The sequence below is a fragment of the Anopheles bellator genome, chromosome 2 (genome assembly GCF_943735745.2).
Source record: "Anopheles bellator chromosome 2, idAnoBellAS_SP24_06.2, whole genome shotgun sequence".
NCBI classification, from domain to species: Eukaryota; Metazoa; Arthropoda; class Insecta; order Diptera; family Culicidae; genus Anopheles; species Anopheles bellator.
In genome coordinates, this window is record NC_071286.1 from 1859125 (window position 1) to 1878160 (window position 19036).

The window sequence follows — 19036 nt, forward strand, 5'->3', positions numbered from 1 at the left end:
CGTGCTTGTGCGTTGTGGAACATCCGCTCCGGGCGAGCTGTCAAACCTTCTTTCTTAATTCGTACCGCCCGAGAGGACGTAGTGTCGCGTGAAATCCTCGCGAAAAATCCGATTATTTTAGAGTTTCTGGCACTGCGGTTACCATCCGATTGCCACCATGGCCGACAACGCACCGGAGGAGGGGGCAAAGAAGAAGCGTACCTTCCGTAAATTCACCTACCGCGGGGTGGATCTGGACCAGCTGCTGGACATGAAGCAGGAGGCCCTGATGGACCTGATGCACAGTCGGGCCAAGCGGCGCCTGAAGCGCGGCCAGCGCAGGAAGCCCCAGGCGCTCATCAAGAAGCTGCGGACGGCGAAGAAAAACACGCCCCCGAACGAGAAGCCGGCTTGCGTGAAGACGCACCTGCGGAACATGATCATCGTGCCGGAAATGGTCGGCTCCACCGTCGGCATCTACAACGGCAAGACGTTCAACCAGACGGAAATCCGTCCCGACATGATCGGCCACTATCTGGGCGAGTTCTCGATGACCTACAAACCGGTCAAGCACGGTCGTCCCGGTATCGGTGCCACACACAGCTCCCGTTTTATTCCGCTTAAGTAGAGAAGTGTGTGCGTGCGTGTGCTGTGCGTCCCTGGCGTGTGGTGTTTTATTTTCCATCAGAAAGATGCATGAAAATATAATACCGCTGATAAACAAACTCTACTTTCTCTCTGTGTGTGCGGCTAATTATTTCCAAACGTTATCCATGGCCACCGTTGGCCGTGGTAAGGGGTTGGTAGTGTTCGGTGCCCGTCGTATTCGCTTCGCCTCAGCAGCAACAGAACCGACAGCAAACGTGCTGCTCCGTTTCCGCCTCTTGCAGCAGCTTACGGTTGGTGGTCTTTCGCTGCGGTGCCCACGGTATGCGGCCTTCCGGTGCTACCCGATTGAGTTGGGTGGCCAATCGGCGCGGTGTGTTGCACGCACTGCAGCGGATCGCTCTTATCGTACTCTTGGCCAACGGTGACACGGTCGTATCGGAGTAGCTACCACCCGTCGGTTGCGCCGAGGAACCTCGTCGCCCGGACGAATCCGGAGTGGTCTTTGGGCGCACCGGATAGATGTATTCACGGCTAAGGAAACTAAAGAAGGGAAAGGAATTGCGTTTTGTGATTCAACCCCATTAACTCTCCCCGTAGCCAGTTACTTCGGTCGGGTGTAGGTCCAAATGTTGTCCAGTCGCTTCTTGCTCATGATTGCCCCGAGTCGCTGCAGCAAGCGGATGTTCTCCTGTTCGATCTTCTCCTGTCGTTCTAGCTCTTTCTGCTGCTTCTTCAGCTTCTGGGTAATGTGAACTCGTTCCGGCGGAGGATGGAAATCGATGGCCGGCACGGCCGTTACCACCTTGATGCGATGGTTGATGTACCGTTGCATTTGCCACGGACGGATGAGAAGTTTCTCCTTCTTCGTTAACATTTCCGAACAGAATCACGGGATGCGAGTCCTCTGGCAAGGACTGTGAGAAAATGCCTGTGTCAAGGATAGAATTTTCAAGACTACTGTTCCAAGGCTGGATCGTAAACAAGCAACCGGGAGTTGAGTAGCCATAGGAGCGACTCGTTGATATGACAACGGTCAAGGCGAAGGGTGGGCACGTCCTCTATCTACGATTGATATTGAACTTTCATGTTACGGAATGACACATGGCGCAATGGTTAATGAGGAGAAATGTTGGAAATGGCGTAGATTGCGCAAATCACCTTTTGCATTACTTCATTATGGTCATAAAAATAAAACGCATTCGGCGCCAATGATGAACTATTTGCACCAGACCTTACAAACGTTTTCCGCAGATGAAGGATGGTTAACTTTCGTTTTTTTAATGAAAGAGAAGAAAACGAGAAAAGTAGACAGAACCTGAAATGTCACATACTTGAACGCTTCAAAACAAAACAGAGTGGGCCTTTGGTTCGCAATGGCAACAGCATTGCATCGTCCGCTGCTGTTCGCAGCACGAAACTCTGTCCGCAGTTATCACCACTACCGAATAAAAGAACTCGCTACGGGCGGCTGCAAAGCGGGGGACAAAATCAACGTTAAGGTAACACCGCCCTGCGGCTCTTTATTTCTGCGGTCCGTCTCAGCGGCACACCGGCTTGTTTGTATTTTGTCTTCCCCAGGGGTGGGTTAAATCGATCCGAAACATGAAAGGCAACCTTTTCGTGGATGTAAACGATGGCTCCACACCGGCCAACTTTCAGCTGGTGATAAACAAGGATAAGAGCATTGACACGGCGTACGGTTCGTCGGTCGATGCGTGCGGTGTGCTGGTTGCGTCTCCCAAGAAGGATCAGCTGGAGCTGCAGGTGGAAAGTTTGAAAGAGTTGGGCAAGTGTCCCCTGGCGGAGGGGTATCCGTTTTACCCAAAAAAGTCCTACCCACCCGAGTATGTGCGTAACCACCTGCATTTGCGATCCCGCGTAAGCTCGACGTGTTCCACGTTGCGCGTGCGGCACGAGGCAACACGGGCGTTCAACGAGTACCTTCAGCAGGACGGTTTCGTGCAGATTCATACGCCCGTCCTAACTTCGAACGATTGCGAAGGCGCCGGAGAAGCGTTTCTGGTGAAGCCTCTCAACGAACAGCTACTGGCGGGAATGGCAAAAGAAAATGTCCCACCGGAGCATGCCTATTTTGATCGGGCCACCTTTCTCACCGTTTCTGGTCAGCTGCACCTGGAAGCGATGGCGCACGGTCTCGATAGGGTGTACACGTTTGGGCCAACGTTTCGTGCCGAAAACTGTAAATCCAACATACACCTTTCGGAGTTCTACATGCTGGAGCTGGAGGAAGCGTTTATGGACACGCTGGAACAGCTGGCGGCGAGAGTGGAGGACATGTTGAAGCGAGTGACGAAAACACTGCTAGACAGAAGCGAGTCGGATGTACGGTTGGTACGAAAAGTAACTAATGGACTGGGCGAAGAATTTGCTTGGCTCGAAAAACCGTTTCCACGCCTCACGTACGACGAAGCCATTGAGGTCCTGAGGGCGAACGAAGGCAAACTGAAATCCCCGGTTCGGGCCGACGAAGGGATTAACAAGGAGCAAGAACTGTTGCTCGTTCAGCACTGCCGTGGACCGGTATTTGTTTGCTACTGGCCAAAGGAAATTAAATCGTTTTATATGCGCGAAAATGATCGGAACAGCCACTTGGTCGACGCACTGGATTTACTGGTGCCACACGTAGGGGAGCTCGTCGGAGGAAGCGTCCGTGAGGATTGCTACGAACGGCTGTACCGGAAACTGCCCAATCGCGACGTACTACAGTGGTATTTGGATCTACGAAAATTTGGCAGCGTCCCTACGGCCGGCTTTGGGTTGGGTTTCGAACGGTACCTGTCTTGGGTGTTGAACGTTCACAACATCAAGGATGTAATCCCGTTTCCTCGGTGGGCACACAACTGTGTGATGTAAAAGGCCCTGGCACAATGAGCTGCTTGCTTACGTGTACATAAAAGCGATTTATTAGGAACAGAATAAAAACTGATAAACCAAAAGCGGTTACATAAAAAGCGGTATAACTTACAAAGTTTCGTCTCTTAAAGTTAATTTGCTAGTTGGATGGGGATATATATTGCAGAACGAACTATGAGTGACTTAAAATTAAGAAACTTTCACCGCTGGACTAGAGGGCGACCGGGCGAACTGAAACCACAGCGTGAGTATCATACAGTGTAAGGCCGTTTGGGTCAACTGCAGGCTAACGACGAAGAACTGAATGCTGAGGATAGAATACGTGTATACGCAACCATGTTACGCACTGAAGGAGAAAAGTTCGACCTAACAACAGTCTATGGTGTGTGTCTTTATGCCTAGCCTTTCGCTGGCCAAGTCATCGAAGCGTACGTGTCGATCCTTTGCCTCTCTAGAACAACGAACATGCCAGCGATCACGAGTATGTGTCTTTACGTTGGTTCAACAACGACTACAGTAGTAGCAGCGCGGCAGCGTGGAATATCTTTGGCTTCAAAGCTCTTCAGCCTGCGCAACAGCATACGAAGCGAACGGTAACAGATCGTGAGTATTACTTTTTCTTTTGCACGTTGTTGGGCGTAGTTGACTGAAACACGGACGAGGCGGACATCAGATTCTCGATGTACTGTCCGAGCACCTGGTTCTCGGAGCGCAGCTTGAGATTTTCCTCCTTGACGCTGTCGACGCGCTGCGACAGATCATCCAGCGTGTTCTGTAGCTCGAGTACCTGCGCAATCAGGCGTGCCTTTTCCTCCTGCTCGTCCGCATCCGGACTCTCGTTGTCGAGGAACTGTTGCGGGCTCGAGTTGCCGTTTGTGTACGAGCTCGCAATAGAGTCCAGCGATCGTCCATTGCACATGTACTTGGAGCTCTCGTCGTCGTTAATGATGACTGGTGAGGTGGCCCCGGAAGAGATGTGAAGTGCATTTTAATTTAGTTCACGCACCCGCCTTCCGCGCTTTGTAAACTCACCTTCCAGATCGTCGTCGGCGAGCGGAATATCGTCTTGCGATTTCAGGGACATGACCAAATTAGTGTGCAATCCTTTTGGAGAAATAGAATTTTCTTCACCACACTCGTCAATGACAGGCCAGGAACAAAACAAATGCAGCGCTGGAAAACCGCTGGAAAAGAGCGATGACGCAAACGTCACCCGACACGCTGGGAACCACTACCAACCTCGGTTGCCGCGCGAAGGGGACACTCTCTTCTATTATGTCTATTATGTATCGAATAGCATTCAAATGTTTTAGTTTTATTTATTAGCAATTGATTCACCACTAATCGATGAGCAAGAAAGGTCCCCCTTGCCGATAACAGGGTTGGATTCGAGCAGTCTACTCGAATCCGGCAGCCCGCATCGTAGCGAAACGTCAAAACAAGCAGCGCCACCCTGTGCGAGAAGAAAAAACTCGCGATCAACGTTCGTCACCGTGCGAAAGTGGAAGTGCTTGTTGCGTACGGACCAGCGGGCCGATTCTCCGACCGTCCCACCGTCGTAGTACGCAGTAAAACGGTGGTGTTTTCCCGTTGGAAAACTTCGCGACACATCGATCGATCGGCGGGCGATGAATCACATTAAGCGGGACGGTCGACGGCCCAACTCTGGTTCCTTCTTCCTCTTGCCCCAGTGACGGCGGCTGACCACCAACGAATCGCGCAAAGAACCTGCTTGTGGTCGAAGAGGGCAAAACAAAGAACATTGCTGCTGCTGCTGCTGGTTCGTGTTGCCGAGTGTCGAGTTCTGTTTGTTCACGGTGCATTCCCTGCGGTGTGTGCGGAATTAGGGGCAAGGCCATCGCAAATGCTATCGATAAAAGAGGCCCCGTTTTTCGTGCATTATCCGTTGAGTGAGTTTCCTTAGTGCTCACTGGTTCGCGAAGGGCAGAAGACGCTAGACACATTTGGAAGGCGCGCGCGTTACGATCGGTTGCCGTCCGGTGCTGGTGACGGTCGTGTGTTTGGCCTGTGTGTGTTTGCGAACGGTGCCGAGAAGGGCGACTTTCAATCGACGGCGACCGCGGCGGCGGAAGGCCGTGGGCTGGCCTATTACGTAGTTGCTGCAGCGCCAGCCGACGACGACGACGACGTTCATCGGAGAGCAAAACCACGACGACCGCCCGCAGCCAGAAGGGTGGAAGAAGTACGAAGAATAGCCCTATGCCTACTGTGTGTGCGCATGCAAACCATATGATGACCGCCGCTCCATCAGTAGGCGATGCGAAATAAGCCTTTGAGCATCTCGTTTCGAGTGTAGCGCTGAGAAGTACAAGAATGCGAAACTTGCCATCATCCCGGTCGACGCGGAAGGGCCGAACGGAGCGTGTCTGAACCTGTGGGACATAATGTGGGTTCATTGCAGTATCTCTTTGTTTGCATACACTGGTTTTGTTTACATTGCGAAGAGCTGAGCGCGGACGGGCGGTTGGGAGCGATCGACGGCATCATTACCCCGTGCATAAGGAAGGGCTGGCTCGTGAAGGGCACACAAAGAACGCTCCAGCATGATGGCCGATTTCGATGCAATCTACGAGGAGCAGGAGCTGTCCGAGGAGAACCTGGACGAGACACACGTGCAGATGGTTCCGGATCCGATTGTAATCCGTGGCGCGGGCAATATGACAGTGTAAGTATCGGAACGGCCCCCCAGCCCCCCAAATGCCGAGCCATTTCATCCATCATTCGGTGGGGCAGGTGCGTTACGCCCTTATACAATCGATCAGCGGACGGTGGCCGCGGCGCTGATGTCGGTGGCGCCGTGCTCTTTTTATCTGTTTCGCTTTTCTCTTATTTGGTTTGCGTTTCGCGTTTCGGTTTCGTTCCACGCTGTGTGCCAAGTTACACAATGCGGCCCTGCCGCGCGCGCACCGATCTCTCTGCTGTCACCGCACCAAGACTGGGCACTCGAAAGAGATCGAAAACAATAGCCTGCTCGAGTGCGAAAATGATACGCACCAGCACCAGTGACGGGAGCGCGATGTTGCCGCATCGTTCCGCGGTGGCGAAAGTTAAAGCAAGAACCCAAATGCGAAATGCAAGCCAACGCAAAACAACGCGCACTACTCGATACGGCCCAGCGGCCCCGGGGTGCGTGTGTCATTGATTTTCCCGTCCGACCGGCCGATTTAATGAAGGGCATTCTGCAGCCCACTTTCGCCGCGTGCTGGTTTGGCACGATTTTCGAGTGGGTATAGGGGGATGGATATAGATTTTCCGAGCTTCCCGTGCCCCGACCGTCAGAAGTCGCGTAATAGCCGCTGACCTTATACCAAAAGGTATGCAGCAGGGAGTAGCGCTTACATCGCACTAAACGCCAGCTGACGTACGTAAATAAACAAAATTTCTCCCAACCGACAAGCAGCGAGAGAGGGAGAGAGAGGGAGAGAGAACGAGAAAGCAAGAGGGCGAGAGAGATAGAGCGCTCTTGAATCGGTTTAGTGTCTATTTAGCAGCAGCTTGCTTTGATGAATCAATGAATCAATCAAAAGTTGATCGGTGTGAACGATTCAACCCTTCGATCGATCATTTGAAAGGAAGCTTACGCTCTCTTGATTGAAAAACACTATCGTATAGTTGCTCTAAATGACCAAAGTATTTCGCAAGAAGGGTGATGATGCGACCTGCTTAATGCTTAAGTTCGCTCACCGGCACACAAGTCAATAGCTTACGGCACACGGATGGAAACATCCGCGAATAAATTGATCAAATGTAAACAATCTTTCTCCCGTTCCAGGTTTGGCCTGAGCAATCGATTCAACGTGCAGTTCCCAGCCGGTCTGGTATCGCGCGTAGCGCCAGAAGAATTCAAAGCGACCGTGATGCGAATCAATGCCGTGTTGAAGAAGACGCTCCCGGTGAACGTAAAGTGGCTGTTTTGCGGTTGTGTCTGCTGCTGCTGCACGCTAGGGTGTTCTCTATGGCCTGTGATATGTTTAAGTAAGAGGGTACGTTGGCGGTTCCGCAATACTGGCTTCCGATGTTGCATTTTTTATTAATTAATTGCCTTTCCACAGACACAGCATACGCTAAACAAACTGCTCGAGTGGGAAAACAGTCATCTTTATCACAAACTCGGGCTGCACTGGCGGTTGAGCAAGCAGCAGTGCGATTCCAACTCCATGATGGAGTACGTACTGTTGATAGAGTTTATACCGAAAACACCGATCTACCGGCCGGATTAGAGAGCCGTTGGCACAAGGCCGCCAGACCCCGGAGAGAGAACGCCCATCGGCCTGGAACGGCGGCGGCAGTGGCTCCCGGCATCGATCTAAACAATATCAACCATGTATTATTAACTATCGATTTCGTGAACTGTAAGAGCGTACTAGTGAAAATTTTATCATCATTATTTTAATCAAACTAACGCCCCGTCTTATCATGTGCTGCACAGAGTTCAGCCCGCCTCACAGTCAAACAAGTAGGGTGTTAATTAGCGTTTTGTGAGCTTTTTACTCGTACAAAAGAAGAGATGAGATCTTTCGTCGCCATAATACGGTTCTCCGATTGTTTGATTATTTTACTCTACGGTAGGGGAACGGTGCGGATTGTGATGAAATCGTAACCTAACTTGTAACACACCGAATAATGCTGTGTGGTAATGCTATCGAAACGTTACATTGTATAGTGTATAGTTGCGGGAAGATTGTACAGAGCAAGGGGGGCTGTTGCAGGAGAAGGTTTTAGTATTGGAACGAATTCGGAGCGAAAACGTCATCAGGAACGTGTTGCATGTTAGAGAAGGTACTACTAATATGACAGCAGAGTTGCTCGTTAGCTTGTTACACGACGCCCCGGCAGGCTCTCGCAGGCTGCTGGTAGATCGTATACTGGATCGTCGATATCCCTAGAGACGCGTTGAGCTTTTCTCCTTTCCTTCAGTAGAAGAAAGAAGCAAACAGAACTTCTACCGCAGATGTTCGACTTTTGAATGATCCTAGCATAGCAAAATTGTGTTTTTTAATCGTAAACTAATAGGGCACGTTGTGTAGGTGTGTAGGTCCTCTGGCCACGGAGCAGTAAGAGATCCGTGAAGGAATGATTCTCGTAGTGTGACAATGCATGCGGCCGATTGCTTCAAGCAGCACAAGTAAACAAAAAAACGCGTAAACGTGCGACAATTTGCAGAGAGACGCCAAGTAACAGAACAATAATAGAACGCTATCCTTTTTGGGCCTGCGCTTTCGTGTACAGCAATAGTTTGATGGCCGTAGTTTTAACCCGGATACTTAGCTCTTAGTGTGGAAAGTTTTTCCGTTCGTGTCCGTTCACACCGCCACCGCGTGTACAGGGAGGGATTCACTCTGATCGGCTTTGGTTTTCAGCAGTACATTTCGGAGCGGTTCCGCAGATTTCTCCGGCTTTTCGTTTGCGCGATGTTCGGTGAAAGGGCCATCGAAGGGGAGAGCGCACCGAACGAAACCTCAAAACCCACAAAAAAACGAAGCACGAAAGAAGTCATAGAGCTGTTTGTGGACGGAAGTGTAGCGTTAGCCTTTTTATACAACGTAGAGTAACGGAAGCGCCTGAGAGCGACACGACAGGGTGTGTGCATACGTTCAATTTGCTGATACTGTTGTTATTTCATCAAAAGAAGAAGCGGCTAGAACGAGAGTTACGAAGAGACAGAGAGAGAGGGAGAGAGAGAGAGAGAGAGAGAGAGAGAGCACAGTGAAGTGCAGTTGCAGTGCAGAATAAAATGTTTAAAAACTGAAACGGTCTCGCGTCTTATTTACTGCCCTACTAATGTGCGAATCCCCACGGTTCCGTGGCTGCCTTTCTCCTGCCGCCCGCAAAAGTGTGCAAAGTCACGCCACCGGGCCCTTACTTTAGGGTGGCAAGAGGAACCCCTTTTGCATGGCCCCAACTGGCGACATTGTTTCGACGACAGACGCGGCACCTCCATCAATTTAAAACCCCCGGGCCCGGCAAGCACCCGGGCCGGATGCGTCATCGGTAATGTCTCTTCCCCGCCGGAGGGGTGGCCATTTCACCCATTTTTCCCAACGTGTTTCCCGTGCGAAAAGAAAAAACTCTGATTTTGCGCCAAGTCGCGCAGTGCAGTGGCTGTTTGCGTGCGGACACGTGTTTGGCGTCATACGTAGCTCGGCACCACGGCAACCGGCGGTGCACCGTCGTCGGCAGTGTCGTCGTTGAACCCGGCGTCGGAGTGCACAGTGCACAGTGATTTGGCCGGTGCCAGACTGGCTGGGTCGGACAGCTGATTGAAAGCACAACCCCCGGAGCCAGCCGGTGGAACCGGTGTTCAAAGTTAAATTCTTATCTGGGGCGTGGTGCGTGCTGCAAGGTGCCAATCTCTTGAGTTCGACGTAGTCAACGCGGCAATTATGCCTGTTCGGCGCAAAAACACAAAGGACAAGATGAGAACGCAGACGATCGACCAGGCTTGATGGACCTTAAATTATAGGCCGTCGAGCTTCAGGTGCCCGCGGTTCGTTCTCTGTCTCTTCTCCATTAGCTTCTTCATTTCCCGTCCCGGTGCGCCAAACGGAGCCAAAGGGTTTGTTCGATACATATTTGCGCTACCCTTGCATTAATCGTCATCGGGCGGCGATCGTCAGCGAAATGGTGCGCACGCGGTGTGTGAGTTCCTGTGTGTATGTTTGTGTGTTGTGCGCGATCAGTCGCCCATCCGTAGCAGGGCACACCACGCAAGGCATGTCCATCAAAAGTGCTACCGCCGGCAGCCGCATTAATGCCGCAGTACGCCTCACTCGCTGCGGTTCGTTCTTGCGAGCCGATCCGCTACCTCCGCGAAAACCCGCGGCGCGGCCGCACTCAACTCACACTCACTCTCTGCGGCGGCGGCGGCGGCAGCGGCAGTAGGACGGAAGTACGGCGCCCGCTCTGTTGTCGTGCTAGTCGTCGGCGGCGGCTTGTCAGGAATCAGTCGATAAACCGTAACCGACGCGAGCGATCGTACGTTACGCCGTCGTTACGCGCAGTACGCGAGATCGCGCCCCAGCCCCAGCCCGACCACCAGTGTCCCGGCTTCTGGCCGTCCCGGTTCGCACGCAATTCACTTTCCTTCGCTGCACGATCGTGCGCACGCGTTGTTCACATTCTGGGCGGCCAAACGGGTGAGACGGTGTTTTGTGGGCCAACCATCGCGCCAGTGTGTTTCCATTGTTATCCTTGCCGGCCCGTTGTGAGTTCCTTGGTGTTGGTGAGTTTCTTGGTGTGCGTTTCGCTTTGAGTGTGTCATGCCTTGAAGTGCGGGTTTTTTTGGTGACGATCGAGTGCGAAACAAAAAAATAACCCACCCCGATCCCCGACCTTTTACCGGTGCTGTCGGACTCGTGTCGGATTTGGGTCGGTAAGGCCCAAGAAAAAAGACCCTTCTCTACTGCGCGCCGGTTGCGGAAAAACCGCATTCAACAAGTCCTAAGCAGGCGACGGTCAAGGCGAGCTGTCGATGTGAGCGAATCGATCAAGGAGGTTTCGCGGGCTGCTGAAAACCATTCGGCGTCGGAACGGTGCCCAGGACGAGCCGTGTTTTTGAGTGCGTACCGTGAAGTGGTCCCGGGAGCCCCCAAACCGAACCGTGTGTTTCCTGCCCCGTAGGTAATTAGCTTTCAGTTTCTTCATCGACAATCTGCTTTAAGGCTTTTCTAGAACCCTGCGCTCGATCCGATCGCGCATATCCTGTTTGGCCACCAGTGCAACGACCTGTTGTGGGGACGCATCTGCGCGTGCTGCTGTGTGTGCGCATCGGGTCATTGCCAGTGGGAGCCCGAGCGTGACACGAGTGACACGTTTTTGCGCGGTTTCGACGCGGGCTCGATCGCGAACACACAACGGCGGCGGCGGAGGGTGCTCGTTGGCGGCCTCGGTTAACCTTGGCGCGTAATTTCCAAGGTGCGCGGTAGCCGCGCACCTACTGGTGGTGGGTTGCCGTCCCCTCGCCGCCGGCGATTGCGTGCGCCCCATTTGTTCCATCGATTTCCGCAGTGGCATCATGTTGCGCGCCCGTCTTTTGATTTCTGTGACCTTCACGTGGCGGGCTGCTCGCAAAAATGTGGCCTTTGCAAATGATCGTATGTTTTCGCGGGGCCTTTAGAAATGTGTGCCATGAGCGTTTTTGAGGCCTTGCGCTTGCGCGTTAGGTAACCGGAGCCTCCATCCGTCCTTTTTCCGTCGGGATCTGGTTCAAGGGTTTGCGTTACAGACAAACGTTTCCAATAAATTAAAAAGACTTTTATTATCATTTCCTCCGGCACCGACTGACCCGGTGTTCCGGCCATTGTCTTAGCGGTCGTCACGAGATCCCGGCCCATCCATTAGCCCGTCCCGTCCAGCTGCTTAAGTGATATTAATTCGTCCCCCATTCCGAGCCGGACGACGGGAAGGATTAGCTTGTCGTGTCTAAATCCGTGACGTGCACAAACATGGCATTCATTTTAATCTCGACGTCCCCCGCAAGATGCTGCGCTATGTTGCGGGTGGGCCCGCGTGCGTCATGCGGTACTACCACCGGCCACTTTATCAGTCGGCAGCATATGCTGTTTCGTTGCCCTCCCTCAAAGGGACACGATCGCTCGGCACAGGCGCCCAAAAGTAATATACAACCTGTTAGCTGAGGCCACAGCATTCTCGTGGTGGCCGTGGATCGAAATTTTTTAACAGGTGCGCTATGCGGACAGAACAGAACCGCAGGGGCGTATTAATCTTCTCGACCGTCGAGCGGTCCAGGGCTCCGACCGATGATGAATGACAAAGTGACGCACAGTTCCATGTAACACGATCCCAGAATGTTGTAGGTTTCGTATTTTCGGTCTGAAACGTGAAGATCGCCAGACAATCTGGTGATATAACGGCGGCTGCTGGTGCTGTGCCGGTCAGCTACCCGGAGCTGGAAAAGGATAAGCTAGTGTAAACGGTCGCTAATGATAACGTGCACCTTTGTCTGGTGGCGGATGAAGGAAACGGCTGTGAACCTTGGCGCAACGTGGCGCAGTGATTAGAGCAGAATTTATTACCCGCCCGGAAACGGGTGTTTATGAGTCAGCGTCTTCTAGTGAGCGACTCGTTACGTAACTGCAACGAGGGAAATATTACTGGCACAACTGGCCAACGTCCGTCGATACGCCTGATTTGCTTCGATCCTCCCGATTTCAGCCGAAATAAGTTAGTGGCGCGAATCGTTTGATTTCCGCGAACCCCGCTTTTCGGGGGCCACCCTTCGTAGCGGTTATTTATCGGCACGTGACATCAGCCAACCACACCGCGCGCCGGGCACCCGCGTTTGTTTGGAGAAATATAATTATAAATGGCCAAAGAGGGGCTGTACAGAAATTGGCCCCCCTTTGACGTGGTTTGTGTTTATTTCCACTTTATTTTCCGTGGCCAACGACGGATCGAACGCCCGTTCCCGTTTCGGTGGCGTTGTTGGCGCGATCTCAGCTGCTAATAATGTCTCCCATACGGGGTTGGGTTGGAATTTCGCGAGGCAACACGTGTTGGCTGGTCCGCGGATCCATACGCGGATGACACTAATCGTTTCCGTGCCGGCTGGCCGGGCACGTCATACGATGCGTTGCGCGTATTCGATACGATCAGTGCATAGTGTTGGGCATCTTCCGGAGTAGCTTCCGACGGAACAGTAACAGTGGGCCGTCGACCGGGAGTGAGCATTATTTTGTTAACTTAGTCGATGTCCCCCCGGGGGGCCACGATTTACGACGGGTGTTGTGCCGCTAAAAATACGCCGTTCTGGCCTTTTTGCTGAATCCGGCCTTTTTATTGTGGCCCCCAGGCCCGCTGTTTGTTGTCGTGTCTGTTTTTTGTTTCAATTTTTATGCTGGTTTATTTTTAATCTGTCCGCATGCGAAGAGTCTAATGTCACGCGTTCGCGGTCGGTGGGCGCGGACGATCTGCTCGGCTTTTGTGATCGTGCCGAAGGAACAACAGAAGGCGCACGTCTTCTTGCAATTGCGTCGCCGGCGCGGATTTTCCGCTCGGGGTCATCTGAAAAATAAGTAAAAATTTAAAATCACAAATTGTATTAGACAAAAAACGGTGTCCCTGACATTGGACGCCTAACAAGGGGTGCTCTATGCTGCATTATGCAATCGCGAACTGGCCTTCCCGTGGATGGCATGTTGGAGAGCGCTTAATTAGACGGTTGAAAAAGTAATGATCAAACGATCACGGGACGAGCGGGGATTGAGTTGCACCATTTGTCGTTTGCCCACCGGTCGGGTGGCTAATTTATTATTTCCTAATGCGTTTATGGCGTGGGTCACCATTAGGCGGACGCGAAGATCTCGGGGGCACTAGCGGGGCACTGATTGCATGCTTGTCGTCGTCGCTCCGATGTGCAGTAATTATTTTCTGCACGCCTTTCACGCCATAGCCAGTCGCTGCGCTGCTACAGCGACAGTGACCGTGATCGATCACGATCGCGTTGGGGGTTCGGCTTTTAAATGAATGATTAAGCCGCACCGATCGTATGTCCTTGGTTTTTACGCGACTGATGGGTCGCCCTTTACGCGACGATCGAGTGAGCCAACGAAAGTACGGCACCCGGGACGTAATTAGTTGATGATTGATTGGTGTAGGTCCAGTGGAAATACCTGAGACTAGTGAAGACGCTTCGGGAGGCTGTCGCTCTCGTAAGCCTGTTCCGGTGCCTGGTTTGTCGAGTGCCTGGATGGTTGTGGGGCACTTCTGCATACCTTTTTACTGTGACTGGTTTATGGGTGGTCTGTCGCCCGACGAGCCTAAGCCCGTCAAACATGCTTTACACGACACGGCCATCTCGGCGGGTTGCTGCGTCAAACTATCAGCCTTGTTGATAAGCGCAAAGCAACGGCAAACAGATTAAGAAGCGACCGAATGCAAATGAGAGGATTTGGCGGTGAAGCGCTTCTTCGAGAGACCGCGAGTGGGTGTCGATAAAACATCCGGGATGGAACCAGATGGGGCTGGTTGAAACAAGGATTTGGTGGTAGCCACCCGTCGCAAAAGGGTTCCGTGGGGCGCGAGATATGCTGCCGTCCTTGGTTCCGCCTGCCGGCATTCGATAAGAGACCTCGCCCAGACCGATTCCGACGGCACTAATGATCTCATCGGAGTAAGCGTGGTTGGCGTTAGCAGTGGAGACTGGAATTTACTGACCACAACCCGAGGTAACTGTGGCGTAATTGCTCGCAGACAGGTCTCTCGTCGCTGGCTGACAACGTATTCGTATCGTCGGTCGCAATCGACTGCCTTGCGGCCTACGATTTCCAGTAGCAATCACGGTGGCCACAGTGATTGGATGCTGCGCTCAAGGAGCGAGCGGATAATTAGAGACGATTAGAGTTCTTGACCCCACCCGGTGCCAATTTCCTTTTTCATAAATGTCAACGATCGCATGGACCTCGCAGGGGAACAGTTGTACTCATTTCCATCTCTCGCCCTACCTTTCAGCAGTTCCACGGCTTCCACGGGATTGCTCGCCTGAAAGTGCTCGAAAAAGTGTACCATTTGTGTAGGGAACCAAGTTTGAACTGATCTTTCCTTACCGAGCTCCTCGGACACAGTGATGACGAAACTTCTGGAAGACGTCGGACGCATGTCTGACCGTTCGCCGCGGGAAGCCGACGGCGCCCAGTGCTGGACCAAGCTGCTGGACGATGCGAGCAGCAGGCACAAACCGATCGTCATCGCTCCGGTCGGTGCTGGCCAAACCGTTGATGCCGTCACCGTGAAAGATCTGCTGGTGACGGTCGATGCGGAAACGGGCAAACCACAGCAGTCGGTCACGGAAGGCGTTACGCTGGATCCGGTCACTGGCCAGCGGCGGCGGCGAGAGTCAATATTCGGAACATTCCATCGTTCGCTGCGGATGTCACTGAAAGCGGTTAGCGACACAACGGGACCACTGACAAGGTAAGTGACAGCGAGCGCAGCCGACTGCGATTCCGTTTCGATTCGAGCTCTTTGAAAAGGACTTTTTGCTTTTGCCGGCTCGTTGCGGTTGCGGTGATCCTGTGTTATTAACTATCGATGCGTCGCCGGGAAATTCAGAGCCAGATTGCACTAGGCAGCTAGTAATTTGGACTAGGCGCCCACTTGTCCGGCACCCGGTTCCACCGCAAGTAATCGTTCTTTGTCACGCAAAACTCCTCGCAACTTCTTTCAACCCGCTGCATACTTGCACGGACATTACATGTGGGCCGTTTGGCCGGACATACCTTGCCGGTTAGCTCATGCGGTGCGGTGCGAAAACGCGATGACGACTTCGGGCCGGAATCCTAGCCATTGTTTCGCGTTATCATGGAATCACGTTCGTCTTTCGCCCTAGCCCTAGAACAGAGCCCCGTCTAGACGCGCCCGGTCTCATCGGGGGTCTCTGAGCGGCGGGAAATTTACGGGAATGATTATGCCGATACTTTATTGCTGTTTATTTATACAGCACCGCGGCGACGATGACGGCGACGACGATTAAACTACTCCAAATTGGCCGCCAGTTTCTATTTTGGGGCCCCCCGAGAATCTTCATTATTTAGGCGAAGGTCTTCGCTGCACCGTGACCGCCTCACCGTAAACAAATGCACACCGCCGCCGCCTGCTGATTTTTCAGTAGATTTTTAGTTTTATTTCACTTTTTTTTGTTATAGGTACATATTTATTTCTTTTTGCTCCACGATAAAATACAATTCAAAAATACATATAATTAGATTATCAAAAATTCATTCATACAATGTATAATAATGTTTCATGATTTTCCTTTGTTCAGTTGTCTCTTCCTTTGTGTGTGTCCTTTCGGTTAACTGTAACGCAACTCGGAGAGGCTGGAACCCAAAACCGATAGTTTTCTGAAACCGAACCGTTTTTTTTTTTACCTCCAACACACCTCGCTTAGACAGAGAACTCAGCAAAATCCTGTAGAGTACGCAAAGAACCCAAGTGTATCTAAATCAATTCCCAATTCCGACAACTGACATCCGACGACACAAACGATACCAAGGGGATCTTGACGGAGGGGGGTTGGAGGGGGGGCTAGCTATGACCACCCGGTGGACCGCGGTGGTTTTGGAGAAGGATTTTTATCGAATATAAGAGGATTTTCTCTCTGTCTCTCTCTCTCTCTCTGTCACTCTCTCTCTCTCTGTGTCTGTGGCAACAATACAAGGAACGGCACGCGCGCACACAAACATCAACAGAGAGCTATGAAAGTAACAAACCGTCACCGCCGTTCGCGCCGTGCGGCCAAAAATGCAAGGGGACAACAACATCATTGTTCAAGCTACTAATTGTTTGTTGCGGTTGCTTAACTACTATTCACTACTTACACGCAAAAAGGGGTGGCCCCACGACGTGGGGGTTCGGAGGGGGGACTGCCGCGAAGAAAGGGACCATAGGGACACACAGAGTAGAGTTGGAAGTAACAGTTGGGCAACGGAGATCGGCGATCGTTTGTTGTGCCGGCGCCGGCGCTCAACAATGATTGATAACGCAACGGAGGTGGACAGAGTGGGGCTTGTCGCCAACATAGGGGGGGGGCATAAAGATGTGCCTAGCTACGTTTGAAGGAACGGACAGAACTCGTAAGGTGTGTGCTTTTGTCGTAAAAATGTGCCTTGGTCGCGAATAGTTTCTGCTGCGATCAGAGAGAGAGAGAGAGAGAAAGGGAGAGAGAGTACTATCCGGATCCGGGAAAGAGCTTTCCCCTTTCTTTCTCTCCCTTCCTCTCTCTCTCTCGCTCTCTTTCTCTTCCGCTCGTTCGCTCTCTTTTCCTTTTAGTGTTAGCGTAGAATATAGAAAATGGCATAAGTTTCTGTTCGTTTACTTTTGTTTTAGATTTGGGCGAATAATAAGCGAGAAACGTGTTTTTTGGTGCGTGTTTTACACAAGCGTATATAGTTTCCTTTTTTTCCATTTTCCTGCCGCCCAGAGTGGTCTCCGGAACAACAACAGAAAACTACACATATTGCCAAGAGAAGTAGTATTGCCAAGAGAAGTCAAGGGCTCTAATTTAGTTTAGCTGGAGGCCCTCGGCCATGAGAATGGTAGAACGATGCTGCCTTCGCGACCTCAACGTGCCGCGGGCCGCTGGCGCAATAGGGGCACGTGGCGCGGCACGGGTGGCAGAGTTGTACGAAGAGTGCAGAAAGACTTTTTTATTTTTTTTTTGGGGGCTTAATTTCCATTAGAGTGTTCCTTAATATGCTGTGTAAGTGTTTGCTGCTTACGTTCTAGTTGCTCAAGACGCGAGGCGGGCTGTCCGCGTCTGGGTCAAATGCGTCCATTTTGGGTTCTGCTATTTGCTGTGTGGCTGTTGTCAATTTAAGAACGTGAGTTTGTGGTTTATTCCCCGCTTTTACTCTATTATTGAATAACAATTAGTAAGTGGCACACAGCACCCGGGCCCTGGGCGCCAGCGGCTGCGGCAACCGTCCTCTGCGCGCTGCGCGCTCGGGTTGTTTAATATTTTTGTTACTTTTTTAGGTTATCTAATAAATATGTGGGTGCCTTTGCTTGTCACTAATATTCTGCATGAAGGATGGACAGGCGGGCGTATGGCGGTATGGCGCGATCGTGTGCGATCACATCTTGGGTGTGCATCCAGAGGGGAGAAGGTGATTAAAAACCGTTCCAACTTGCCGGTCTCATCAATAATCTTACGTTAACTTTGTCTTGTCGCCCTTTGTAACCTCTCGTGCTGCCCATGACCATGCGCTTCTTGCTACGCGCGGGGAATGAGGGTGCACAAGGACCTTACGATAAATGAATCGAAACATGAGCCGACGAGCCACCGTATCCAGGATCATCTCTTGATTTGCGTGCGATTTAATTGTTACCTAACATGCTGCTTCTGCCTGCCGTACCTTAGCGTCGAATACTTTCGCTTTGTTTCGTATTTGTTTTTGTTATAAGAAGATAATGATGATTTAACACACTTTGCACGGTACTTATGTTTGTTCCTTCTGTTCGCCACCCTGTCTAGGTGTGGCCTTGAGACTTGAGAAGGAAAAGAGTTCACAAAGAGAGAGGCTTGTATTTGCTTTTAGTTTCGTTTTGTTGTTGTAAATATACATACACGTGTAGAGTGATAGAACCTAGCTTAGAGATAAACTGAAGTCTTGTGTGTTTTGTTGTTAAGGGGGGAGGCTAGGCTTTTAGCTTACAATTTGCGAACTGCGCAATTTAGTGAGTTCCGTTTTTGTTCCGTTTGGTTGGTTATTCCATAGTTTATTTGGTTGAGTTAAATATGTTTATCTCTTACCGCTCTAATATTCCTTCCGAGAGTTACACTTGTATATCACCTCGTATCGGGGGGGGGGAAGCTCCCATTCAAACATTCTGCGAGATGCCACGCGGGGGTCGAACTCGAGTCACACACATACGCACGCACACGGCAAAAGGCAACCCAAAGACACGCCAATGGCAACGAAACGCCGATTTTCCTCACTTTGTGTCGCCGTTTGCGCCCCGTTTGACATTGACCAGCAAATGCGCTATTGAACGGCACGAAAAGGACACAGCGCGCGCCGGGAAAACGATCGCG

The 19036-nt window shown here is 51.7% G+C and overlaps 5 protein-coding genes across 5 annotated transcripts; 3 read left to right on the forward strand and 2 right to left on the reverse strand.

Moving 5' to 3' along the window:
* Nucleotides 1-43: 43 nt before the first annotated feature.
* Nucleotides 44-709, forward strand: LOC131211397 (small ribosomal subunit protein uS19). Its single transcript, XM_058204838.1, has one exon. It carries the CDS (start codon nucleotides 158-160, stop codon nucleotides 605-607), a length of 450 nt encoding a protein of 149 aa, XP_058060821.1. The 5' UTR covers nucleotides 44-157; the 3' UTR covers nucleotides 608-709.
* On the reverse strand, nucleotides 703-1991 carry LOC131211396 (uncharacterized). Its single transcript, XM_058204837.1, has 3 exons — nucleotides 1920-1991; nucleotides 1194-1516; nucleotides 703-1128 (listed from the first exon to the last, which is right to left on the reverse strand). Exons 2-3 carry the CDS (start codon nucleotides 1460-1462, stop codon nucleotides 816-818), a joined length of 582 nt encoding a protein of 193 aa, XP_058060820.1. The 5' UTR covers nucleotides 1463-1516; nucleotides 1920-1991; the 3' UTR covers nucleotides 703-815.
* On the forward strand, nucleotides 1962-3539 carry LOC131211732 (probable asparagine--tRNA ligase, mitochondrial). The gene is made up of 2 exons (XM_058205318.1): nucleotides 1962-2087; nucleotides 2167-3539. Exons 1-2 carry the CDS (start codon nucleotides 1962-1964, stop codon nucleotides 3460-3462), a joined length of 1422 nt encoding a protein of 473 aa, XP_058061301.1. The 3' UTR covers nucleotides 3463-3539.
* On the reverse strand, nucleotides 3483-4671 carry LOC131211398 (short coiled-coil protein B). Its single transcript, XM_058204839.1, has 2 exons — nucleotides 4495-4671; nucleotides 3483-4413 (listed from the first exon to the last, which is right to left on the reverse strand). Exons 1-2 carry the CDS (start codon nucleotides 4544-4546, stop codon nucleotides 4073-4075), a joined length of 393 nt encoding a protein of 130 aa, XP_058060822.1. The 5' UTR covers nucleotides 4547-4671; the 3' UTR covers nucleotides 3483-4072.
* A 299-nt stretch (nucleotides 4672-4970) lies between these two features.
* On the forward strand, nucleotides 4971-8125 carry LOC131208292 (cysteine-rich hydrophobic domain-containing protein 2). Its single transcript, XM_058200971.1, has 3 exons — nucleotides 4971-6148; nucleotides 7256-7466; nucleotides 7536-8125. The coding sequence occupies exons 1-3, from the start codon at nucleotides 6027-6029 to the stop codon at nucleotides 7701-7703; spliced, it is 501 nt and encodes a 166-aa protein (XP_058056954.1). The 5' UTR covers nucleotides 4971-6026; the 3' UTR covers nucleotides 7704-8125.
* Nucleotides 8126-19036: the final 10911 nt, after the last annotated feature.